The sequence below is a fragment of the Scyliorhinus canicula genome, chromosome 15 (assembly GCF_902713615.1).
Source record: "Scyliorhinus canicula chromosome 15, sScyCan1.1, whole genome shotgun sequence".
NCBI lineage: Eukaryota > Metazoa > Chordata > Chondrichthyes > Carcharhiniformes > Scyliorhinidae > Scyliorhinus > Scyliorhinus canicula.
In genome coordinates, this window is record NC_052160.1 from 78,838,919 (window position 1) to 78,860,769 (window position 21,851).

The 21,851-nt window shown below is 45.4% G+C and overlaps 1 protein-coding gene across 3 annotated transcripts in view; it reads left to right on the forward strand.

Annotated features, from left to right (window-relative positions):
* The window catches only part of ipo9 (importin 9), a 210,315-nt gene extending 188,973 nt beyond the window's left edge, over positions 1-21,342 (forward strand). For 2 of the 3 annotated variants that reach the window (XM_038819399.1, XM_038819400.1), the window contains 2 exons: positions 15,641-15,717; positions 20,389-21,342. In XM_038819399.1, the coding sequence (XP_038675327.1) occupies positions 15,641-15,717; positions 20,389-20,499 (188 nt within the window). In that variant the 3' untranslated portion in view covers positions 20,500-21,342. Of the gene's footprint in view, positions 1-15,640; positions 15,718-20,388 lie in introns of those variants that run through there. The other variant, XR_005463359.1, reaches the window with a different exon arrangement.
* The last annotated feature ends 509 nt before the right edge of the window (positions 21,343-21,851 follow it).

Consider the following 21,851-nt stretch of genomic DNA (forward strand, 5'->3'; position numbering starts at 1 on the left):
CAGTCCCATCAGTTTTCCTCGCACTATTTCTCTACTAATGTTGATCTCCCTCAGTTCTTCCCTCTCACTAAACCTTTCATTCTCCAACATTTGTGTCCTCATTTGTGAAGACAGACCCAAAGTATGTATTTAATTGCTCAGCCATTTCTTTGTCCCTTATTATATATTCCCCTGTTTCTGTCTGTAGGGGGCCTACATTTCTCTTCACCAATCTCTTTCTCTACACATATCTGTAGAAACTCTTAGTGTCAGTCTTTTATGTTCCCCTTACTTTCCTTTCGTACTGTACTTTCCCAGACTTTGCTGAATTCTAAACTGCTCCCAATCCTCAGGCCTATTATTTTTCTTGGCCAATCTGTATGCTTCTTCCTTGGATCGGATACTATTTCTAATTTCCGTTATAAACCTTGGATTGGCCCTCTTACCCCCTTTGCTTTTGTGCCAGACAGGAATGAACAGTTGCTGTAGTTCCTCCATGCGTTCCTTCAATGTTTGCCATTGTCTATCCACTGTCATTCCTTCAAGTAACTGTCCCCAATCTATCAAGGCCAACTCACGCCTTCTATCCTCATAGTTTCCTTTATTAAGATTCAGCACCCAAGTTTCTGAATCAACTACTTCACTCTCCACCTTGATAAAAAATTCTATCATGTTATGGTCGCTCATCCCCAAGGGGTCTCGTACAGCCAGATTAGCAATAATTCCCTTCTCATTACACCGTACCCATTCTAAGATGGCCTGCTCTCCAGTTGGTTCCTCCACATATTGGTCAAGAAATCATCCTGTACACACTCCAGGATTTCCTCCTCTACGGCATTGTGGCTAATTTGATTCGCCCAATCTATGTGAAGATTAAAATCACCCATGATCACCGATATTCCCTTATTACATGTATCACTAATTTCTTGTTTAATGCCATTCTCAACCACACCAGTGCAGTTTGGGGGTCTATATATGACACTCACTGATGTTTTTTGCCCCTTGGTATTTCTCAACTCTACCCATACAGATTCCACATTGTCAGAGCTAATATCCTTTCTCACTATTGTGTTAATTTCCTCTTTAACCAGCAGTGCCACGCTACCACCTTTTCTTTTATGCCTGTCCTTCCTAAATACTGAGAACCGTGGGACATTCAGTTCCCATCCCTGTTCACCCTGCAGCCATGTCTCCGTAATCCCAATTATATCATACCCATTTATATCTATCTGCGTGATTACTTCATCCACTTTATTGCAAATGCACCATGCATTAATACCAGGTTAAAGGCCAACCTGCGTTTCTGGAACATATCTCTCCATCCACCTGAGGAAGGAGCAGTGCTCCGAAAGCTCGTGTTTGAAACAAACCTGTTGGACTTTAACCTGGTGTTGTAAGACTTCTTACTATGCTCACCCCAGTCCAACGCCGGCATCTCCACATCACCGTGCATTAAGGCACAGAGCCTTTAAGTTTGACTGTTTCACAATGCTTGTCTTGCTCCCAATATTTTTCTGCCCTGTTTGAATTTTGTCCATGGTTTCTCCACCTATCACTTTTCTTATCTTATTCACTTTTCTACCTTTTGCTTTTGTCCTTGCTCCATCTTTCTCTGACTTCTTGCGTAGGTTCCCACCCCCCTGGCATTTTAATTTAAACCCCCCTCAACCGCTCTAGCAAATAGCTAGGATATCAGTTCCAGTCCTGCCCAGGTGTAACCCATCCAGTTTGTACAGGTCCCACCTCCCCCAAAACCGGTCCCAATGCCCCAGGAATCTGAAACCCTCCCCCTGACACCATCTCTTCAGCCACGTATTCATCCTATATATCCTGTCATTTCTACTCTGACTAGCATGTGGCACCGTAGTAATCCTGAGATCACTACCTTTGAGGTTCGATTTCTTAACTTGCTACCTAGCTCCCTGTATTCTGCCTTGAGGACCTCATCCCTTTTTTTACCTATGTTGTTTGTACCGATGTGTACCACGACCACTGGCTGTTCACCCTCCCCCTCCAGAATGTCCTGTACCCGCTCCGATACATCCTTGACCCTAGCACCAGGGAGGCAACATACCATCCTGGAGTCTCGTTTGCGGCCACAGAAACGCCTGCCTATTCCCCTGACAATTGAATCCCCTACAACTATTGCGCTGTCACACTTATTACTCCTCCCCTCTGCAGCAGAACCAACCGTGGTGCCACAGGTTTGGCTGTTGCTGTTTTCCCCTGAGAGGCCATTCCCTCAACAGTATCCAAAGCGGTATATCTGTTCTGCAGTACCTGCCTCGCTCTCCTGCTCTGTCTGGTGGTCACCCATTCCGTTCCTGCCTGCGGAGTTTGAGCCTGCGGTGTGACCACCTCTTTATACATGCTGTCCACGATACTCTCCGACTCGCAGATGCTCCACAGTGTCTCCAGCCGCCGCTCCAGCTCTGAAACTCGAGCTTCCAGGAGCTGTAACTGGAGACACCTCCTGCACACATGCTGACCCTGGGGACTGGAACTGTCCCCAGACTGCCACATGGAGGCAGGCAGTAAAAAAACAATTAAAATTATAAGTACATGAATCAGCACAAACCGCAAATGAAGAAGATACTGTGAGCAGCATTTTACTGGCAATGTTAGTGGCACCTGGGTCCTCTTCTGTGAGCAGTCTCAATCCAGGGAAGAACTGATGAGAGGGAAACCCACAGGTCTTGCTCCACCGACAGGCAGTCCCTCCTTTTGTTTTTTTTTACCTAAGCCAGTGCTGAGAACTCCAACTCACACAGGCTGTGAGAATAGTCGGAGTGCTGAGATAGTATAATCTGAAATCGATGAATATCCTTGCCCCAGAAGCAACCAAAATGAGTCCTGGGGAATCAAGCCTCAGTTTCAGTGTACGCTCAGCTCTGAGCTCTGTGAATTCCTCTTCTTTGACTAATTTATTTCATTCAAAAGAAAATTAACTAAATGGATGACATACACAGTCAAAGTCTTATGGAAAGGATTTGAACTTCTCTTGTAATGTTTTAAGGTGTGTGGAGATGAGATTGAGAATGATTTTGCCACCAGAATTTGCTGATGTTACCTTGAACATCTCAATCAACCCACTTACCACTACCAAAGGGGCAGTTTTGATCTGAAGTCTTGAAGTTTATTTGTGGCAGTCAGGACGTTCACGTTTTTCCTGCAATTTAACGTTCAGCTCATTCACATGGCTAAATGTTGTGGCCAATGATTAGAACCACCCAAGTCCGTGAGATGCAGTAACAGGGATTTTTATTCACAAGCATGCTTGGGAGACACAACATGATCCTCCAGTGTGTCTGGTACAAAGGCTGCATTACGTATTTCTACTTTTTGGCTATCACACTTAAAAATCCTAATAAGCAGATTTATTGATCTGATTAGCAAGTTCGTGGATGACACCTAGACATAGAACAGTACAGCACAGAACAGGCCCTTTGGCCCTCGATGTTGTGCCGAGCAATGATGCCCCTACTCAAACCCACGTATCCACCCTATACCCGTAACCCAACAACCCCCCCCTTAACCTTACTTTTTAGGACACTACGGGCAATTTAGCATGGCCAATCCACCTAACCCGCACATCTTTGGACTGTGGGAGGAAACCGGAGCACCCGGAGGAAACCCACACACACACGGGGAGGACGTGCAGACTCCACACAGACAGTGACCCAGCCGGGAATCGAACCTGGGACCCTGGAGCTGTGAAGCATTTATGCTAACCACCATGCTACCGTGCTGCCCACCAAGGTTGGTGGAGTCGCAGATAGTGTTGAGGATTGTCAGAGGATACAGCAGGACATAGATAGATTGGAGGCTTGGGCAGAGAAATGGTAAATGGAGTTTAATCCAGATAAATGTGAGTCAATGCATTTTGGTAGGTCTAACATAGAGGGGAAATATACCATAAATGGCGAAACTCTTAGGAATATAGAAAGTCAGAGAGATCTGGCTTGCAGGTCCACAGATCTTTGAAAGTGGACACAGTAGTCAAGGAGCATACGGTATGCTTGCCTTCATTGGATGGGGCATCAAGTATAAAAACTGGCAAGTCCTGCTACAGTTCTATAGAACCTTGGTATGGCCGCACTTGGAATATTGCACACAGTTCTGGTCGCCACAATACCATAAGGATGTGGAGGCTTTGGAGATGGTGCAGAGGAGGTTTACCAGGATGTTGCCTGGCTGGAGGGTGTTAGCTATGCGGAGAGGCTGAATAGACTCAGACTGTTTTCATTAGAACGTCAGAAGTTGAGGGGTGACCTGATGGAGATCTACAAGATTATGAGGGGCATGGATAGAGTGGATGGGCAGGCACTCTTTCCCAGGATGGAGGGGTCAGTCACCAGGGGGCATAGGTTTAAGGTCCGTGAGGCAAAGATTAGAGGAGATGTGCGAGGTAGGTTTTTTTACACAGAGGGTGGTGAGTGCCTCGAGCGTGTTGCCGGGGAGATGGTGGAAGGAGATACATTAATGGCATTCAAAAGGCATCTTGACAAATACATGGATAGGATGGGTATAGTGGGATACGACACAAGGAAGTGCTGAGGGCCAAGAGTGGTATCATGACCGGTACAGGGTTGGAGGGCCGAGGGGCCTGTTCTTGTGCTGTGTTCTTTGTTCTTCGTACAGGCTGCAGCTGCCCCCTTTATCGGGGCAGAATTGATAGCTCAATGTTCCAGGATACAGATGCTGTAGGAAAGATAGAACAGGACGTAAGGGAGGAGGGGGAGTTGCGTTTTTAAATGGGGAGAATATCATGGCAGTACTGAGGGGGGATATATCCGAGGGTTCGCCCACTGAGCCGAAATGGGTAGAACTGAAAAATAAGAAAGGAGAGTTCACTTTGATAGGTGGTTTGTACTTCAGGTACTATTTAGTCAGCAGGAAATTGAGGAGCAAATATGTAAGGAGATTACAGGTAGCTGCAAGAAAAATAAGGTGGTAATAGTGGGGGACTTTAACTTTCCCAACATTGACTGGGACAGCCATAGCATTAGGGGCTTGGATGGAGAGAAATTTGTTGAGCGTATTCAGGAGGAATTTCTTATTCAGTATGTGGATGGCCCGACTAGAGAGGGGGCAAAACTTGATCTCTTGGGAAATAAGGAAGGGCAGGTGACGAGTGTTAGTGAGGGATCACTTTGGAACCAGTGACCATAATTCCATTAGTTCTAAGGTAGCTATGCAGAATTCTAGGTCTGGCCCAAAAGTTAGCATTCTAAATTGGGGCAAGGCCAATTTTGATGGTATTAGATAGGAACTTTCAAAAGTTGATTGGGGGAGCCTGTTTACAGGCAAAGGGACGGCTGGTAAGTGGGAGGCTTTCAAAAGTGTGTTAGCCAGGGTTCAGGGGGAGCACATTACTTTTAGAGTGAAGGGCAAGGCTGGTAGAAGTAGGGAACCCCGGATGACTCGGGATACTGAGGCCATGGTCAAAAATAAGAAGGAGGCATATGACATGCATGGCAACTGGGGTCAAGTGGGTCTCCTGAAGCGTATTGAGCAGTAGAGTTAAGAGAGAAATCAGGAGGTCAAAAAAGGGGACATCAGATTGTTTTGGCAGATAAGGCAAAGGAGAATCCAAAGAGCTTCTGCAAATACATAAAAGACAAAAGAGGGAGAGATTAGGGCCTCTTAAGGAGCTACAACTCATCTATTTGCAGATCCACGAGATGGATGAGATCCTAAATGAACATTTCTCTTCGGTATTTACTGTTCAGAAAGGCATGGATGTTAGGGAACTTGGGGAAATACATAGTGATGTCTTGAGGAGTGTACATATTACAGAGAAGGAGGTGCTGGAAGTCTTAAAGCGCATCAAGGTAGATAAATCCCCGGGACCTGATGAAATGTATCCCAGGACGTTGTGGGAGGCTTGGGAGAAAATTGTAGGTCCCCTAGCAGAGATATTTGAATTGTCGACAGCCACAGGTGAGGTGCCTGAAGATTGGAGGATAGCTAATGTTGTACCTTTGTTGACAAGGGCCGCAGGGAAAAACCTGGGAACTACAGACCGGTGAGCCGAATGTCTGTGGTGGATATGTTGTTAGAAGGTATTCTGAAAGACTAGATCTAAGGCATTTCGAGAGATGAGGTCTGATTGGGGACAGTCAGCATGGCTTTGTGAATGGAAAATCATGTATCATGAATCTGAGTGAGCTTTTGCAGGGTTAACCAAGAAGGTAGATGAGGGCAGTGCAGTCGGCGTTGTCTACATGAACTTTAGCAAGGCCTTTGACAAGATACTGCACTGGTGGCATAGTCGACATTGAAGACGATTACCCAGGATTGTTACGAGATCTTGATCAATTGGGCCAGTGGGCTGATGGAGTTTATTTTTAAAAAAAATGTTTTTAAATAAATTTAGTGTACCCAATTATTTTTTCCAATTAGGGGGCAATTTAGTGTGGTCAACCTACCTAACCTGCACATCTTTGGGTTTTGGGGGGTGAAACCCATGCAGACAGGGGGAGAATATGCAAACTTCATACGGACAGTGACCCGAGGCCGGGATTGCACCCGTGTCCTCAGCGCCGTAGGCAGCAGAGCTAACCACTGCGCCACCATGCCGCCCAGCAGATAGAGTTTCATTTCGATAAATGTGAGGTGACGCATTTTGGTAGATCGAATCGGGACAGGACCTACTCAGTTAATGGTAGGGTGTTGGGGGTTATAGAACAAAGAGATCTAGGAGTGCAGGTTCATAACTCCTTGAAAGTAGAGCCAAGGGTGGACAGGGTGGGGAAGAAGTATGGAATACTGTGCCCTGTTCTGATCACCCTATTTCGAAAGGATATTATTAAACTAGAAAGAGTGCAGGAAAGATTTACCAGGATGCTACCAGGACTTGATGGTTTGAGGCTGGATAGACTAGAACCTTTTTCCCTGGAGCGTAGGAGGTTTCGGGGGTAATCATCTCGAGGTCTAGAAAATAATGAGGGGCACAGGTAAGGTAGATAGTCTACGTCTTTTCCCAAAGGTAGACGAGCCAAGAACTAGAGGGCACAAGTTTAAGGTGAGAGGGGAGAGATACAAAAGGTTCCAGAGGGGCAATTTTTTCACACCTAGGGTGGTGAGTGGCTGGAACCAGCTGCCAGAGGGAGTAGTAGAGGTGAGTTCAATTTTGTCTTTTAGAAAGCACTTAGGTGGGTACAGAGGGATATGGGCTAAATGCGGACAATTGGGACTAGTGTGGTTTAAAAACTAGGCGGCATGGACAAGTTGGGCTGAAGGGCCTGTTTCCATGCTGTAAACCTCTGTGACTCTATGATTCGATAACTGAAGGCTGAAGTCTGTGCTTCTTATCAAACGTCTGCTTACCCATCTTGTGAAGGTCATTAAGTTTGTGATTGTTATTTTGCCACACTATTATGCTGAGAAAGGGTTCGAATAGCCATTCTTTTAAAGATGCGACTGCTCAAAACTAGTATTGTTTAATGTCAATTTTTTTTAAACACCCCACTTCACTGGATACATCTGAAAGATGTGCAAGCTTAGCACAGCAAGAATCATCACATATTAAATCTTTATGTTCAAGTTTATGCAGAGCTGAAATTCTTTCAGTGTATTATGAAGCTCAAACACGAGAGGGCCTTTCCCTGAGCCAACCATTGCACTTGTGTGTGCAGGAGTAAATCCTGGCACTTGGCTCCCATCTCTTCACACAAAATAGTAAACAATCGCAATTGACTGTTACAGCCAGGCGCATATCGTTTTAAAGTTTCAAGACTGCAGAAAAGATAGATTTGTTCTGGGAGTGTTAATGAAGCAATTGGGCTTTGTTATTTTATAAACAAAACTTTATTAAAACGGAGAAAAGAAAACCATATTTAAACTCTCAAACTTCATAATTCTAACACTTAACAGATTATGTGCAATTTCTTAACTTTAATAGATGAATTTGAATGAAACAACACTTGCATTAGAACTCTGCTCTCGTTCCATTTGCACATCCAGGCAAAGGCTACTCTTGATTTGGGAAGCAATTTTTCTTCTGTTAGGGTCATCGCTTTCAGAATCCTTTGTCAAAGTTTTCTCTCTCTTTAGCTTTTTCCATGGTCTTTTCCATGGCTGCTTGCATCTTTAAGTTTGCAGGTTTCCTGACCTTCCCACTGGCTGTGCTGTTCCTCTCACTGTTCAAAACAGCATTTTTACAATACTTCATCTGTGGCCTTTTTCTTGACCTCTCCGATCGCTGCCTTCGTGTTTCTCCCTGCCTTTGTTCCCAAAAGGTTTCTCTCTATGCTCTGCCCAGCACTTCAAACAAAGATTCCCTCCTGAGGTGATCATACCTGAATCTATTCTCATTCTTTTGCTGATAGCCCATTCCCATTAACACAAAAGGCCGGAGCTACATTTCTATTGGGTCCTCAGACTGTGTTAATGGGATATTGTCTGCTCATGCAGAAATGTCCCGAAGGACAATGGTCTTGGGTGAATCGCACTCTCATAGAATTTATTTACAGTTCAGAAGAAGGCCATTCGGTCCATCATGTTACACCGGCCCTTGGAAAGAGCGCCCCACTTAAACCCGCACCTCCACCCCAACCCAGCAACCTCACCTAACCAGTTTGGACACTCAGGGCAATTTAGCGTGGCAATCCACCTAACCTGCACATCTTTGGACTGTGGGAGGAAACTGGAGCATCCGGAGGAAACCCACGCAGACACGGGAAGAAAGTACAGACTCCGCGCAGACAGTGACCCAGCGGGGAATCGACAAAAATTTCAAACATCTCCCTATCGTGATATTACATAATTTACAATTTTCACTTTGATCTAATACTGCAGTTAACTCCGGCGGCATTGTTTTGGCACACGGGCTTCACGGTTCAGGATACAGTGGCTGATCAGGATGCCTGAATCCTGTTCTTCACCTTGCAAATCCTTTTGACGTTTCCTGTGATGGAACCTGCCCAGCAGTGCAAATCCTAGCGCTCGCTCCATTTAAGATTACTTTCCTCCAGAAAAGCATTCATGACACGCAAGATCTCCTCTTTGAGAAGAAATTCTCTTTGATAGAATCTCCATCAGCATACCTGACATTGATTTTGACCTGGCAGTGTCTGCTAATATCTGTGGAGTCATAGATTATCATAGAATTTACAGTGCAGAAAGAGGCCATTTGGCCCATCGAGTCTGCACTGGCTCTTGGAAAGAGCACCCTACCCAAGGTCAACACCTCCACACTAACCCCACCCAACACTAAGGGCAATTTTGGACACTAAGGGCAATTTATCATGGCCAATCCACCTAACCTGCACATCTTTGGACTGTGGGAGGAAACCGGAGCACCCGGAGGAAACCCACGCACACACGGGGCGGATGTGCAGACTCCGCACAGACAATGACCCAAGCCGGAATCGAACCTGGGACCCTAGAGTTGTGAAGCAATTGTGCTATCCACAATGCTACCGTGCTGCCCTTAAGAACAAATTAATCTACACTCCATTAGTCTACCGTAAACCATGTACCTATCCAATAGCCGCTTGAAGGTCCCTAATGGTTCCGACTCAACTACTTCCACAGGCAGTGCATTCCATGCCCCCACTCTCTGGGTAAAGAACCTACCTCTGACATCACCCCTATATCTTCCACCATTCACCTTAAATCTATGTCCCCTTGTAATGGTTTGTTCCACCCGGGGGAAATGTCTCTGACTGTCTACTCTATCTATTTCCCTGCTCATCTTATAAACCTCTATCAAGTCGCCCCTCATCCTTCTCCGTTCTAATGAGAAAAGGCCTAGCACCCTCAACCTTTCCTCGTAAGGCCTACTCTCCATTCCAGGCAACATCCTGGTAAATCTCCTTTGCACCTTTGCCAAAGCTTCCACATCTTTCCTAAAATGAGGCGACCAGAACTGCACACAGTACTCCAAATGTGGCCTTACGAAGATTTTGTACAGCTACATCATCACCTCCCAGCTCTTAAATTCAATCCCTCTGCTAATGAACGCTAGCGCACCATAGGCCTTCTTCACAGCTCTATCCACTTGAGTGGCACCTTTCAAAGATCTATGAACATAGACCCCAAGATCTCTCTGCTCCTCCACATTGCCGAGAACCTGACCGTTAACCCTGTATTCCGCATTCATAATTCCCAGGGTTATCCCTATTCCCTTTTTTGAACAGGGGCACGACATTCGCCACTCTCCAATTCCCTGGTACCACCCCTGTTGACAGTGAGGACGAAAAGATAATTGCCAACGGCTCTGCAATTTCATCTCTTGCTTCCCATAGAATCCTTGGATATATTCCGTCAGGCCCGGGGGACTTGTCTATCCTCAAGTTTTTCAAAATGCCCAACACATCTTCCTTCCTAACAAGTATCTCCTCGAGCTTATCAGTCTGTTTCACACTGTCCTCTCCAACATTATGGCCCCATATTTGTAAATACTGAAGAAAAGTACTCGTTTAAGACCTCTCCTATCTCTTCTGACTCAATACACAATCTCCCGCTACTGTCCTTGATCGGACCTACCCTCGCTCTAGTCATTCTCATATTTCTCACATATGTGTAAAATGCCTTGGGGTTTCCCTCGATTCTACCCGCCAAAGATTTTTCATGCCCTCTCTTAGTTCTCCTAATCCCTTTCTTCAGTTCCCTCCTGGCTATCTTGTATCCCTCCAGCGCCCTGTCTGAACCTTGTTTCCTCAGCCTCACATAAGTCTCCTCCTTCCTCTTAACAAGACATTCAACCTCTATGGTCAACCATGGTTCCCTCACTCGACCATCTCTTCCCTGCCTGACAGGGACATGCATATCAAGGACGTGTAGTATCTGTTCTTTGAACAATTTGCACATTTCAATTGTGTCCTTCCCTGACAGCCTATGTTCCCAACTTATGCACTTCAATTCTTGTCTGACAGCATCGTATTTACCCTTCCCCCAATTGTAAACCTTGCCCTGTTGCACGCACCTATCCCTCTCCGTTACTAAAGTGAAAGTCACAGAATTGTGGTCACTACCTCCAAAATGCTCCCCCACTAACAAATCTATCACTTGCCCTGGTTCATTACCAAGTACCAAATCCCAATATGGCCTCCCCTCTGGTCGGACAATCTACATACTGTGTTAGAAAAGCTCCCTGGACACACTGCACAAACACCACCCCATCCAAACTATTTGATCTAAAGAGTTTCCACTCAATGTTTGGGAAGTTGAAGTCACCCATGACTACTACCCTGTGACTTCTGCACCTTTCCAAAATCTGTTTCCCAATCTGTTCCTCCAAATCTCTGCTGCTATTGGGGGGCCGATTGAAAACTCCCAACAAGGTGACTGCTCCTTTCCTATTTCTGACTTCAACCCATACTACCTCAGTGGGCAGATCCTCCTCGAACTGCCTTTCTGCAGCTGTTATACTATCTCTAATTAACAATGCCACCCCCCCCACCTCTTTTACCATCCTCCCTAATCTTATTGAAACATCGATAACCAGGAACCTCCAACAACCATTTCTGCCCCTCTTCTATCCAAGTTTCCGTGATGGCCACCACATCGTAGTCCCAAGTACCGATTCATGCCTTAAGTTCACCCACCATATTCCTGATGCTTCTTGCGTTGAAGTATACACACTTCAACCCATCTCCATGCCTGCAAGTACTCTCCTTTGTCAGTGTTCCCTTCCCCACTGCTTCACTACATGCTTTGGCATCCTGAATATCAGCTATCTTAGTTGCTGGACTACAAATCCGGTTCCCATTCCCCTGCCAAATTAGTTTAAACCCTCCCGAAGAGTACTAGAAAACCTCCCTCCCAGGATATTGGTGCCTCTCTGGTTCAGATGCAACCCGTCCTGCTTGTACAGGTCCCACCTTCCCCAGAATGCGCTCCAATTATCCAAATACCTGAAGCCCTCCCTCCTACAACATTCCTGCAGCCACGTGTTCAACTGCACTCTCTCTCCCTATTCCTCGCCTCACTATCACGTGGCACCGGCAACAAACCAGAGATGACAACTCTGTCTGTCCTGGCTTTTAACTTCCAGCCTAACTGCCTAAACTCGTTTATTACCTCCACACCCCTTTTCCTACCTACGTCGTTGGTACCAATGTGCACCACGACTTCTGACTGCTCACCCTCCCCCTTCATGATCCTGAAGACACGATCCGACACATCCCTGGCCTTGGCAACATGCCTTCCGAGAGTCTCGCTCGCGACCACAGAATCTCCTATCTATTCCCCTAACCATTGAATCTCCTATTACTATTGCTTTTCTATTCTCCCCCCTTCCCTTCTGAGCCCCAGAGCCAGACTCACTGCCATAGACCTGGCCGCTAAGGCCTTCCCCCGGTAGGTCATCCCCCTCAACAGCATCCAAAACAGTATACTTGTTTTGAAGGGGAACGGCCACGAGTCAAATTTTCTCTTGAAGCACATGTTCAATATCAACTGACATTTCATTGTGAAACATTTTGCTGTTTAATTGTATTATCAAAAAGAGAAACTTCCTTGATTTATTTGGTGACTTCAGCACCTAACCTTATTCTCTCAATACTTTTAATTGCTGGCACAATTAGAGATTTGCCAATCGGGTGCGGCTTTGATTTCGTTACGGCTTCAACCACCAAGTAACTCGCCTCCTTGCACATTATAGAGACTCATTCTCACTCCATCATTTTGTTTTCAGGTGCTTGAAATGCTGTGTATATTTTCTGGATAGTGAAAAGTGTTTTGTATTCAAAGGGTGCGTCAACTTGCTTGGTACCATTGTGGCGTTTGAGAGCTTCTCCCTGCAAATGAGGTATTCAGGGAAAAGACATCACCAGTCCATGAAAATCCTAAGAGCAATTAGCTGTCACTGTATTGTCTGTATGAACCTCGCATTTTTTCTCCCGAGGTTCTGTTGATTTGGCCACATCTGAATCAGAGACGATTCTTCGCTTCTCTTCAAAATCTTAGCCATGGCAATCTGACTGAACACATCATGAGAACATAAGAACTAGGAGCAGGAGTAGGCCATCTGGCCCCTCGGGCCTGCTCCGCCATTCAGTGAGATCATGGCTGATCTTTTGTGGATTCAGCTCCACTTTCCAGCCTGAACACCATAACCCTTAATCCCTTTATTCTACAAAAAACTATCTATCTCTATCTTAAAAATGTTTAATGAAGGAGCCTCAATGTGCTTCACTGGGCAAGGAATTCCATAGATTCACAACCCTTTGGGTGAAGAAGTTCCTCCTAAGCTCAGTCCTAAATCTACTTCCCCTTATTTTGAGGCTATGCCCCCTAGTTCTGCTTTCACCCGCCAGTGGAAACAACCTGCCCGCATCCATCCTATCTATTCCCTTCATAATTTTATATGTTTCTATAAGATCCCCACTCATCCTTCTAAATTCCAACAAGTACAGTCCCAGTCTACTCAACCTCTCTTCGTAATCCAACCCCTTCAGCTCTGGGATTAACCTAGTGAATCTCCTCTGCACACCCTCCAGGGCCAGTATGTCCTTTCTCAGGTAAGGAGACTAAAACTGAACACAATACTCCAGGTGTGGCCTCACTATCACCTTATACAATTGCAGCATAACCCCCCTCGTCTTAAACTCCATCTCTCTAGCCATGAAGTACAAAATTCCATTTGTCTTCTTAATTACCTATTGCACCTGTAAACCAACTTTTTGTGACGCGTGCACTAGCACAACCAGGTCTCTCTGCACAGCAGCATGTTTTAATATTTTATCATTTAAATAATAATCCCTTTTGCTGTTATTCCTACCAAGATGGATAACCTCATCATACTGTACAATAAATGCCCTCAGAAAAGAACAAAGAACAATACAGCACAGGAACAGGTCCTTCGGCCCTCCAAGCCTGTATCGGTCATGATCCCAACCTTAGCCAAAACCCTCAGCACTTCGTTGTGCCATATAACTCTATACCATCCTATCCATGTGTTTGTCAAGATGCCTTTTGAATGCCGTTAATGTATCTGCTTCCACAACCTCCCCTGGCAACGCATTCCAGGCACTCACCACCCTCTGTGTAAAAAACCTACCTCGCACATCTCCTCTGAACTTTGCCCCATGGACCTTAAACCTATGCCCCCTTGTGATTGGCCACTCCGCAGTGGGAAAGAGTGCCTGCCCAGCCACTCTATCCATGCCCCTCATAATCTTGTCGACCTCTATCAGGTCGCCCCTCAACCTCCGTCGTTCTAATGAAAACAGTCCGAGTCTATTCAGCCGCTCAACATAGTTAACACCCTCCAGACTAGGCAACGTCCTGGTAAACCTCCTCTGCACCCTCAAGTCTCCACATCCTTCAGGTAATGTGGCGACCAGAATTGTGCGCAATATTCCAAGTGCAGCCTTTGCCAAGGTTCGATACAACTGCAACATGACTTGCCAGTTTTTATACTCGATGCCATGTCCAATGAAGGCAAGCATTCTGTATGTTTTCTTGGCTACTTTGTCCACTTGTGTTGCCACTTTCAAAGATCTGTAGACCTGCACGCTCAAGCATCAACTTCATCTTCAGCTCTTTGCCGTACCAAGCAGAACTACTGCAAAGAAGTGCCATTGCCTCACAGCATGGAGTTACTAACTTTCAGTTGCCTGCTCAGACCTTCGGGGCTTAAGGTCTCTGACTGCTCGATCTCCTCCCGAGCCCACTTCACTTGGGTCTGCTCCCTGCCGCTCTTTCTCTAATTGGAGCCTGTTTTTCCTTCCCTTAACTTTGTTGGTTCCTGTTCTGACCCCTCGTCTTCTCTTTCTTGGAATTTCCTTTTTGGACTTTTCCCTATCCTCTCTCCCCTTTTTGAGGCTTCTCCATGTTCCCAGCTCTTGTCCCTGAGTTTCTGCGTGCGCGCTTGAGTTTTCTTTCTGTGTGAAGACACATATGGCCTGCAAAGAATCCGAATCGCGCATGTGAAGCCTGTCGGGAGACCTGAAGTTCATTAGGATTTTGAGATGCAGACCTCCGAGCTCGAGGTGATGGTAAATTGGATTTCCAAAAACATATGTGTATTACTAATTTTGAAGCTTATTCCTGGCACACTTGGGCAACCTTCATGGCATACCATTGCGCTGGGCACACTAGTTGTGAACCACTGGTATGACTGAGCAGATTGGAGGTGACAGCTCGCCCACCTTCATTTAGACAGGCATGGTGGCACAGTGGTTAGCACTGCTACATCACAGTGCCGGGACACAGGTTCAATTCCGTCCTTGGGTGATTGTGTGGAGTTTGCATATTCTCCCTGTGTCTGCGTGAGTTTGCTCCGGGTGCTATGGTTTCCTCCCACAGTCCACAGATGTCCAGATTACGTGGACTGGCCATGCTAAATTGCTCCTTAATGTCCAAAACGTCAGGTGAGGTTATTGGGTTACGGGGATATGATGGGGGTGCGGGCTTAGATAGGGTGCTCTTTCGGAGGGTCTTTGGAGACCCGAATGGCCTTCTGCACTGTAGGGATTCTATGATTTTGTTCTCCTATTCTCCAAAAGCTTTAAATTGTAAATGGGATAGAATCTTCAACCTGCCCATTAATTGGTTTAAAAGGTTCAGTCACCCAGAAGGACAGGGCACTTGCATGGTCCTTGGACTTTACTGAATTATTAAATAATGAAATGATTTCTAAAGGTCTTGATGTGATGCATCAATTTGAAGGTCATAAAGTTAGTAATGCTGTGTTGTTTTTAAACAGATGATGATTATTATGATGAGGATGATGAAGATGATCCAGACACTCTGAAGGATCCATTGTATCAAGTTGATTTACAGGTATTTGGGAGTCAGTATTAAATGGGATGAGATGGGAATGTTTAATTTTGCCCTGATTACAGCAGAAATGTGAGATGTATAATTTAGTTTAGGAGGAACTTCTTCACCCAAAGGGTTGTGAATCTATGGGATTCCTTACCCAGTGAAGCAGTTGAGGCTCCTTCATTACATGTTTTTAAGGTAAAGGTAGATAGTTTTTTGAAGAATAAAGGGATTAAGGGTTATGGTGTTCGGGCCGGAAAGTGGACCTGAGTCCACAAAAGATCAGCCATGATCTCATTGAATGGCGGAGCAGGCTTGAGGGGCCAGATGGCCTACTCCTGCTCCTAGTTCTTATGTTCTTATAATGCTGTAAAGGACTTAGAGGCAAGGGAAGAGATTTGTGTTGCACATGCGCGTCTTGAGGGTGTTGGTGAACATTGGGAAATCAATTGGTGGCACAGTGGTTAGCACTGCTGCCTCACAGCACCAGGGAATCCGGTTCAGTTCTAACCTTGGGTGACTGTGTGGAGTGTGCACGTTCTCCCCGTGTCTGCGTGGGTTTCTTCAGGGTGCTCCAGTTTCCTTCCACAGACCAAAGATGTCCCAGTGTAGGTGGAGTTATGGAGATAGGGTGAGGGAGTGGGCCGAGAAAGGGTACTCTTACGTGCAGGCTCAATGGGCCAAATGGCCGCCTGCACTGTACAATTTCTACGGTTCTATGGAAATAAGGCAAATATGGGGGAAGCCTAGCCAAACTTTCCAACTACACTCTCAGCAGGTGATGGAGAGTGAGAGATTGGTGGGTGAGAGACAATGGGGATGGGTGATCCAAGCAGGGTAGGCTGCAGCTCAGAGAGGGTGACCGGGAGGGAGGGGAAACTGTGTATTGGAGAGATGGGGAGGGCACAATGGGGGATGGGGAGGGCAGGAGAGAGCCACAAAGAAAATCTTTCTTTACAAGCAGGTAGAATGGATTGGCAGGAATTATGATTTAGTTGAAAATACTCAAAGGACATTAAGAAAAAAGTTAAAGGTGGATAGCTGGCTGGATAAGAATGGTCTAGGGAGCAAGATTCCAGGAGGGGGGAAGGGAAAGTCAGGGAACCAAGAGGTGAAGGAATCAGTGGGAAGCGTAGCTGCTTAGGATTACAAAAAATCACGAAAAGACAGAGCTCAGGAGAGGTTACGATAGTCCCCATCTCACAAAATATGACACAGTGTATGGAAAGGCTCAGTAAACCAAGGTCCACCACACTAAGAAAACAAAAAGGGACAGTCAATAGGGAATTAAAGGTGCTATATTTAAATGCCCGCAGTGTACGGAACAAGGTAGATGAGCTTGTGGCCCAGATTGTGACTGGCAGGTATGATGTGTTAGGCATCACAGAGACGTGGTTGCAGGGGGTTCAGGACTGGCAGTTAAACATCCAGGGATTTACAACCTATCGAAAAGACAGAGAGGTGGGTAGAGGGGGCGGGGTTGCCTTGTTAATTAGAAATGAAATTAAATCAATAGCACTAAACGACATAGGGTCAGACGATGTGGAGTCTGTGTGGGTAGAGTTGAGGAACCACAAAGGCAAAAAAACCATAATGGGAGTTATGTACAGGCCTCCTGACAGTGGTCAGGACCAGGGGCACAAAATGCACCACGAAATAGAAAGGGCATGTCAGAAAGGCACGGTCACAGTGATCATGGGGGACTTCAATATGCAGGTGGACTGGGTAAATAATGTTGCCAGTGGACCCAAAGAAAGGGAATTCATTGAATGTTTACAGGATGGCTTTTTCGAACAGCTTGTGATGGAGCCCACGAGGGAACAGGCTATTCTGGACTTAGTGTTATGTAATGAGCCAGAATTGATAAAAGACCTTAAAGTAAGGGAACACTTAGGAAGCAGTGATCATAATATGGTAGAATTCAGTCTGCAATTTGAAAGAAAGAAGGTAGAATCAGATGTAAAGGTTTTACAGTTAAATAAAGGTAATTACAGGCGCATGAGGGAGGAACTGACGAAAATCGACTGGAAGCAGAGCCTAGTGGGAAAGACAGTAGAACAGCAATGGCAGGAGTTTCTGGGAGTAATTGAGGACACAGTGCAGAGGTTCATCCCAAAGAAAAGAAAGGTTATCAGGGAGGATTAGGCAGCCATGGCTGACAAAGGAAGTCAGGGAATGCATCAAGGCAAAAGAGAGAGCCTATAATGTGGCAAAGAGTAGTGGGAAGTCAGAAGATTGGGAAGGCTACAAAAACAAACAGAGGATAACAAAGAGAGAAATAAGGAAGGAGAGGATCAAATATGAAGGTAGGCTAGCCAGTAACATTAGGAATGATAGTAAAAGTTTCTTTAAATACATTAAAAACAAACGGGAGGCAAAAGTAGACATTGGGCCGCTCCAAAATGACGCTGGTAATCTAGCGATGGGAGACAAGGAAATAGCTGAGGAACTTAATAAGTACTTTGCGTCAGTCTTCACAGTAGAAGACATGAGTAATATCCCAACAATTCAGGAAAGTCAGGGGGCAGAGTTGAATATGGTTGCCATCACAAAGGAGAAGGTGCTAGAGAAACTAAAAGGTCTGAAAATTGATAAATCTCCGGGCCCAGATGGGCTACATCCTAGAGTTCTAAAGGAGATAGCTGAAGAAATAGTGGAGGCGTTAGTTATGATCTTTCAAAAGTCACTGGAATCAGGGAAAGTCCCAGAGGATTGGAAAATCGCTGTTGTAACCCCCCTGTTCAAGAAGGGAACAAGAAAAAAGATGGAAAATTATAGGCCAATTAGCCTAACCTCGGTTGTTGGCAAAATTCTAGAATCCATCGTTAAGGATGAGATTTCTAAATTCTTGGAAGTGCAGGGTCGGATTAGGACAAGTCAGCATGGATTTAGTAAGGGGAGGTCGTGCCTGACAAACCTGTTAGAGTTCTTTGAAGAGATAACAAATAGGTTAGACCAAGGAGAGCCAATGGATGTTATCTAATTTGACTTCCAAAAGGCCTTTGACAAGGTGCCTCACGGGAGACTGCTGAGTAAAATAAGGGCCCATGGTATTCGAGGCAAGGTACTAACATGGATTGACGATTGGCTGTCAGACAGAAGGCAGAGAGTTGGGATAAAAGGTTCTTTTTCGGAATGGCAACCGGTGACAAGTGGTGTCCCGCAGGGTTCAGTGTTGGGGCCACAGCTGTTCTCTTTATATATTAACGATCTAGATGACGGGACTGGGGGCATTCTGGCCAAGTTTGCCGATGATACAAAGATAGGTGGAGGGGCAGGTAGTATTGAGGAGGTGGGGAGGCTGCAGAAAGATTTAGACAGTTTAGGAGAATGGTCCAAGAAGTGGCTGATGAAATTCAACGTGGGCAAGTGCGAGGTCTTGCACTTTGGAAAAAAGAATAGAGGCATGGACTATTTTCTAAACGGTGACAAAATTCATAATGCTAAAGTGCAAAGGGACTTGGGAGTCCTAGTCCAGGATTCTCTAAAGGTAAACTTGCAGGTTGAGTCCGTAATTAAGAAAGCAAATGTAATGTTGTCATTTATCTCAAGAGGCTTGGAATATAAAAGCAGGGATGTACTTCTGAGGCTTTATAAAGCACTAGTTAGGCCCCATTTAGAATACTGTGAGCAATTTTGGGCCCCATACCTCAGGAAGGACATACTGGCACTGGAGCGGGTCCAGCGGAGATTCACACGGATGATCCCAGGAATGGTAGGCCTAACATACGATGAACGTCTGAGGATCGTGGGATTATATTCATTGGAGTTTAGGAGGTTGAGGGGAGATCTAATAGAAACGTACAAGATAATGAATGGCTTGGATAGGATGGACGTAGGGAAGTTGTTTCCATTAGCAGGGGAGACTAGGACGCGGGGGCACAGCCTTAAAATAAAAGGGAGTCACTTTAGAACAGAGATGAGGAGAAATTTCTTCAGCCAGAGAGTGGTAGGTCTATGGAATTCATTGCCACAGAGGGCGGTGGAGGCCGGGACATTGAGTGTCTTTAAGACAGAAATTGATAAATTCTTGATTTCTCGAGGAATTAAGGGCTATGGGGAGAGAGTGGGTAAATGGAGTTGAAATCAACCATGATTGAATGGTGGAGTGGACTCGATGGGCCGAATGGCCTTACTTCCACTCCTATGTCTTGTGGTCTTATTCCTTCCAATAAATCCTCATATTTTACTCTCTGGTTGGGAAGAATCCCACCAAGCTTATAAAATAAATGATCAAGAGTGGCATCTGACCGCCATAGCTTGTTTTTTTTTAATGTGGGCCTTGCTGGCTGGGCCAGCATTTATTACCCATCCCTGAGGGCATTTAAGAGTCAACCACATTGCTGTGGATCTGGAGTCACAGGTAGGCCAGACCAGGTAAGGACGACAGATTTCCTACCCTAAAGAACGTTAGTGAACCAGGTGGGGTTTTATGACGATCAACATGGTTTCATGGTCATCATCAGACTTCTAATTCCAGGATTTTATTGAGTTCAACTTTCACCATCTGCTGTGGTGTAATTCAAATTTGGGTCTCCGGTTACTAGTCGAGTGGTAATATCACTCCAGCACTGCTTCTCCCAATGTATTGTGGGAACACATTGGCAGTAATACTTTTGATTTTACAATGTGAAACGGTTGCAGTTAATATTTGATGTGCATGTATACTGATCCTGTGTTTAATTGCAGGCGTATCTAACAGATTACCTCCGTCAGTTTGCACAGCAGCCCTGCTACACGCCATTTTCTGATCATCTCAATGAAAAAGAAAAGAGAGTTTTACGCTCTATAGGCATTTAAGATAACCTGGAAGAGACTTCGTACCCGCACCTTTGCTTGGGACATTGACTGATACGGAGGTCAGTCATTGTTAATACTGCCTCCTTCTGTGCCGGCTACTCATTTTATAGGAAGAGAAATCAGATTTCATCGTAGCCTTTTTCATCATGACTCCAAGCAACAACTGCAGAGGCCTGACTGAGGATTAGTGATTTCATTCAAGGAAGCACACAAGCTTGTCAAGGTTTCTGCAGCTGTGCTGTTGGGATTGGAGGAAGCCAGTTCCGTGAAGCAGCTTCTTTCATGAGGGCAGTTCTGTCATTTTGGAATCTGCAGGATGCATAGGAGCAGCCCCGGTTAAAGTCTACTTTTTTGCTACAGAACACAAATATTAAGTTACATGATGCACTTAACGAAGTGGAGTGAAGATTTGTGAAACATTTTGTTTTGCAGTTGTCCTGGTATTTGATCTGAACTGTTCCTGCCGAGAGTTATTCCATTGCTGCAGCGATGAAAGGGGTAAATTGAACAGTGCCAGATGTAGTTCTGAGCGGGTTATGGCCTGCTTAGCTGTTTGAGATGAGATTTGCTTTGTCTGGGACACTTGTCTGATCCGTTTCCATTCAGGGAAGAGACACAAAATAAAATACAGTAAAAGGACTTCGATTTTGTGATCTCGTTGATCTGGGACTGCTGCAGAGTGGGTTTGACGCAGGAGAGTTCCTGGAACCATAATTTCTGGGATTAGAAGTATTTCTTCCAAGGTGTTCTATCTCATGTGTAAGGAGCAGAACTGACACTCAACCCTTTTTGTGAGAGAATGTGGAACTTTAAACTTCAGAATAAACCATGTGTTGAACTCGATAGACCAAGCTTCTCCTATTAAACACATAGTTTGTCTCATTAGGATTGAATGGAGAGCTTAAATTGACTTTCTGCTCTAATATGAGAGGTGAAGGCTGGTTCAGGGGCTGCAGTAAGGAGGGAGAATTTATTGAGGATGGGGAAGAGGGAGGTGGGTGGAGTGAGTGTGAGATGGGGGAAGGGGGATCGGAGTCAGCATGGGGGGCTCTGCTTGGGAGAGAAGTCATGAGAAATATTGGAAGATATTAATTTTTGAGCTTTCATTTCTGTGCAGTCTGGCTTTTTTAACAAATAATGTAACTTGAATGAGCAATCTGCCAGTTATGTGGTCGATGGGTTTCGGATACATGTGAATTCAGTGTATAATGAAATTGTGCAGCGCACTCACTCAATTGACATGAGGATCTAGCTCTCAGCTCCTGGGAAAGGCGGGGATGTTATCATGAAGTTACTCAATGCCTGAAGTTGCATTTTGTGCAGCAGGAAAGGCCGTGTTTCAGCTGTTGAGG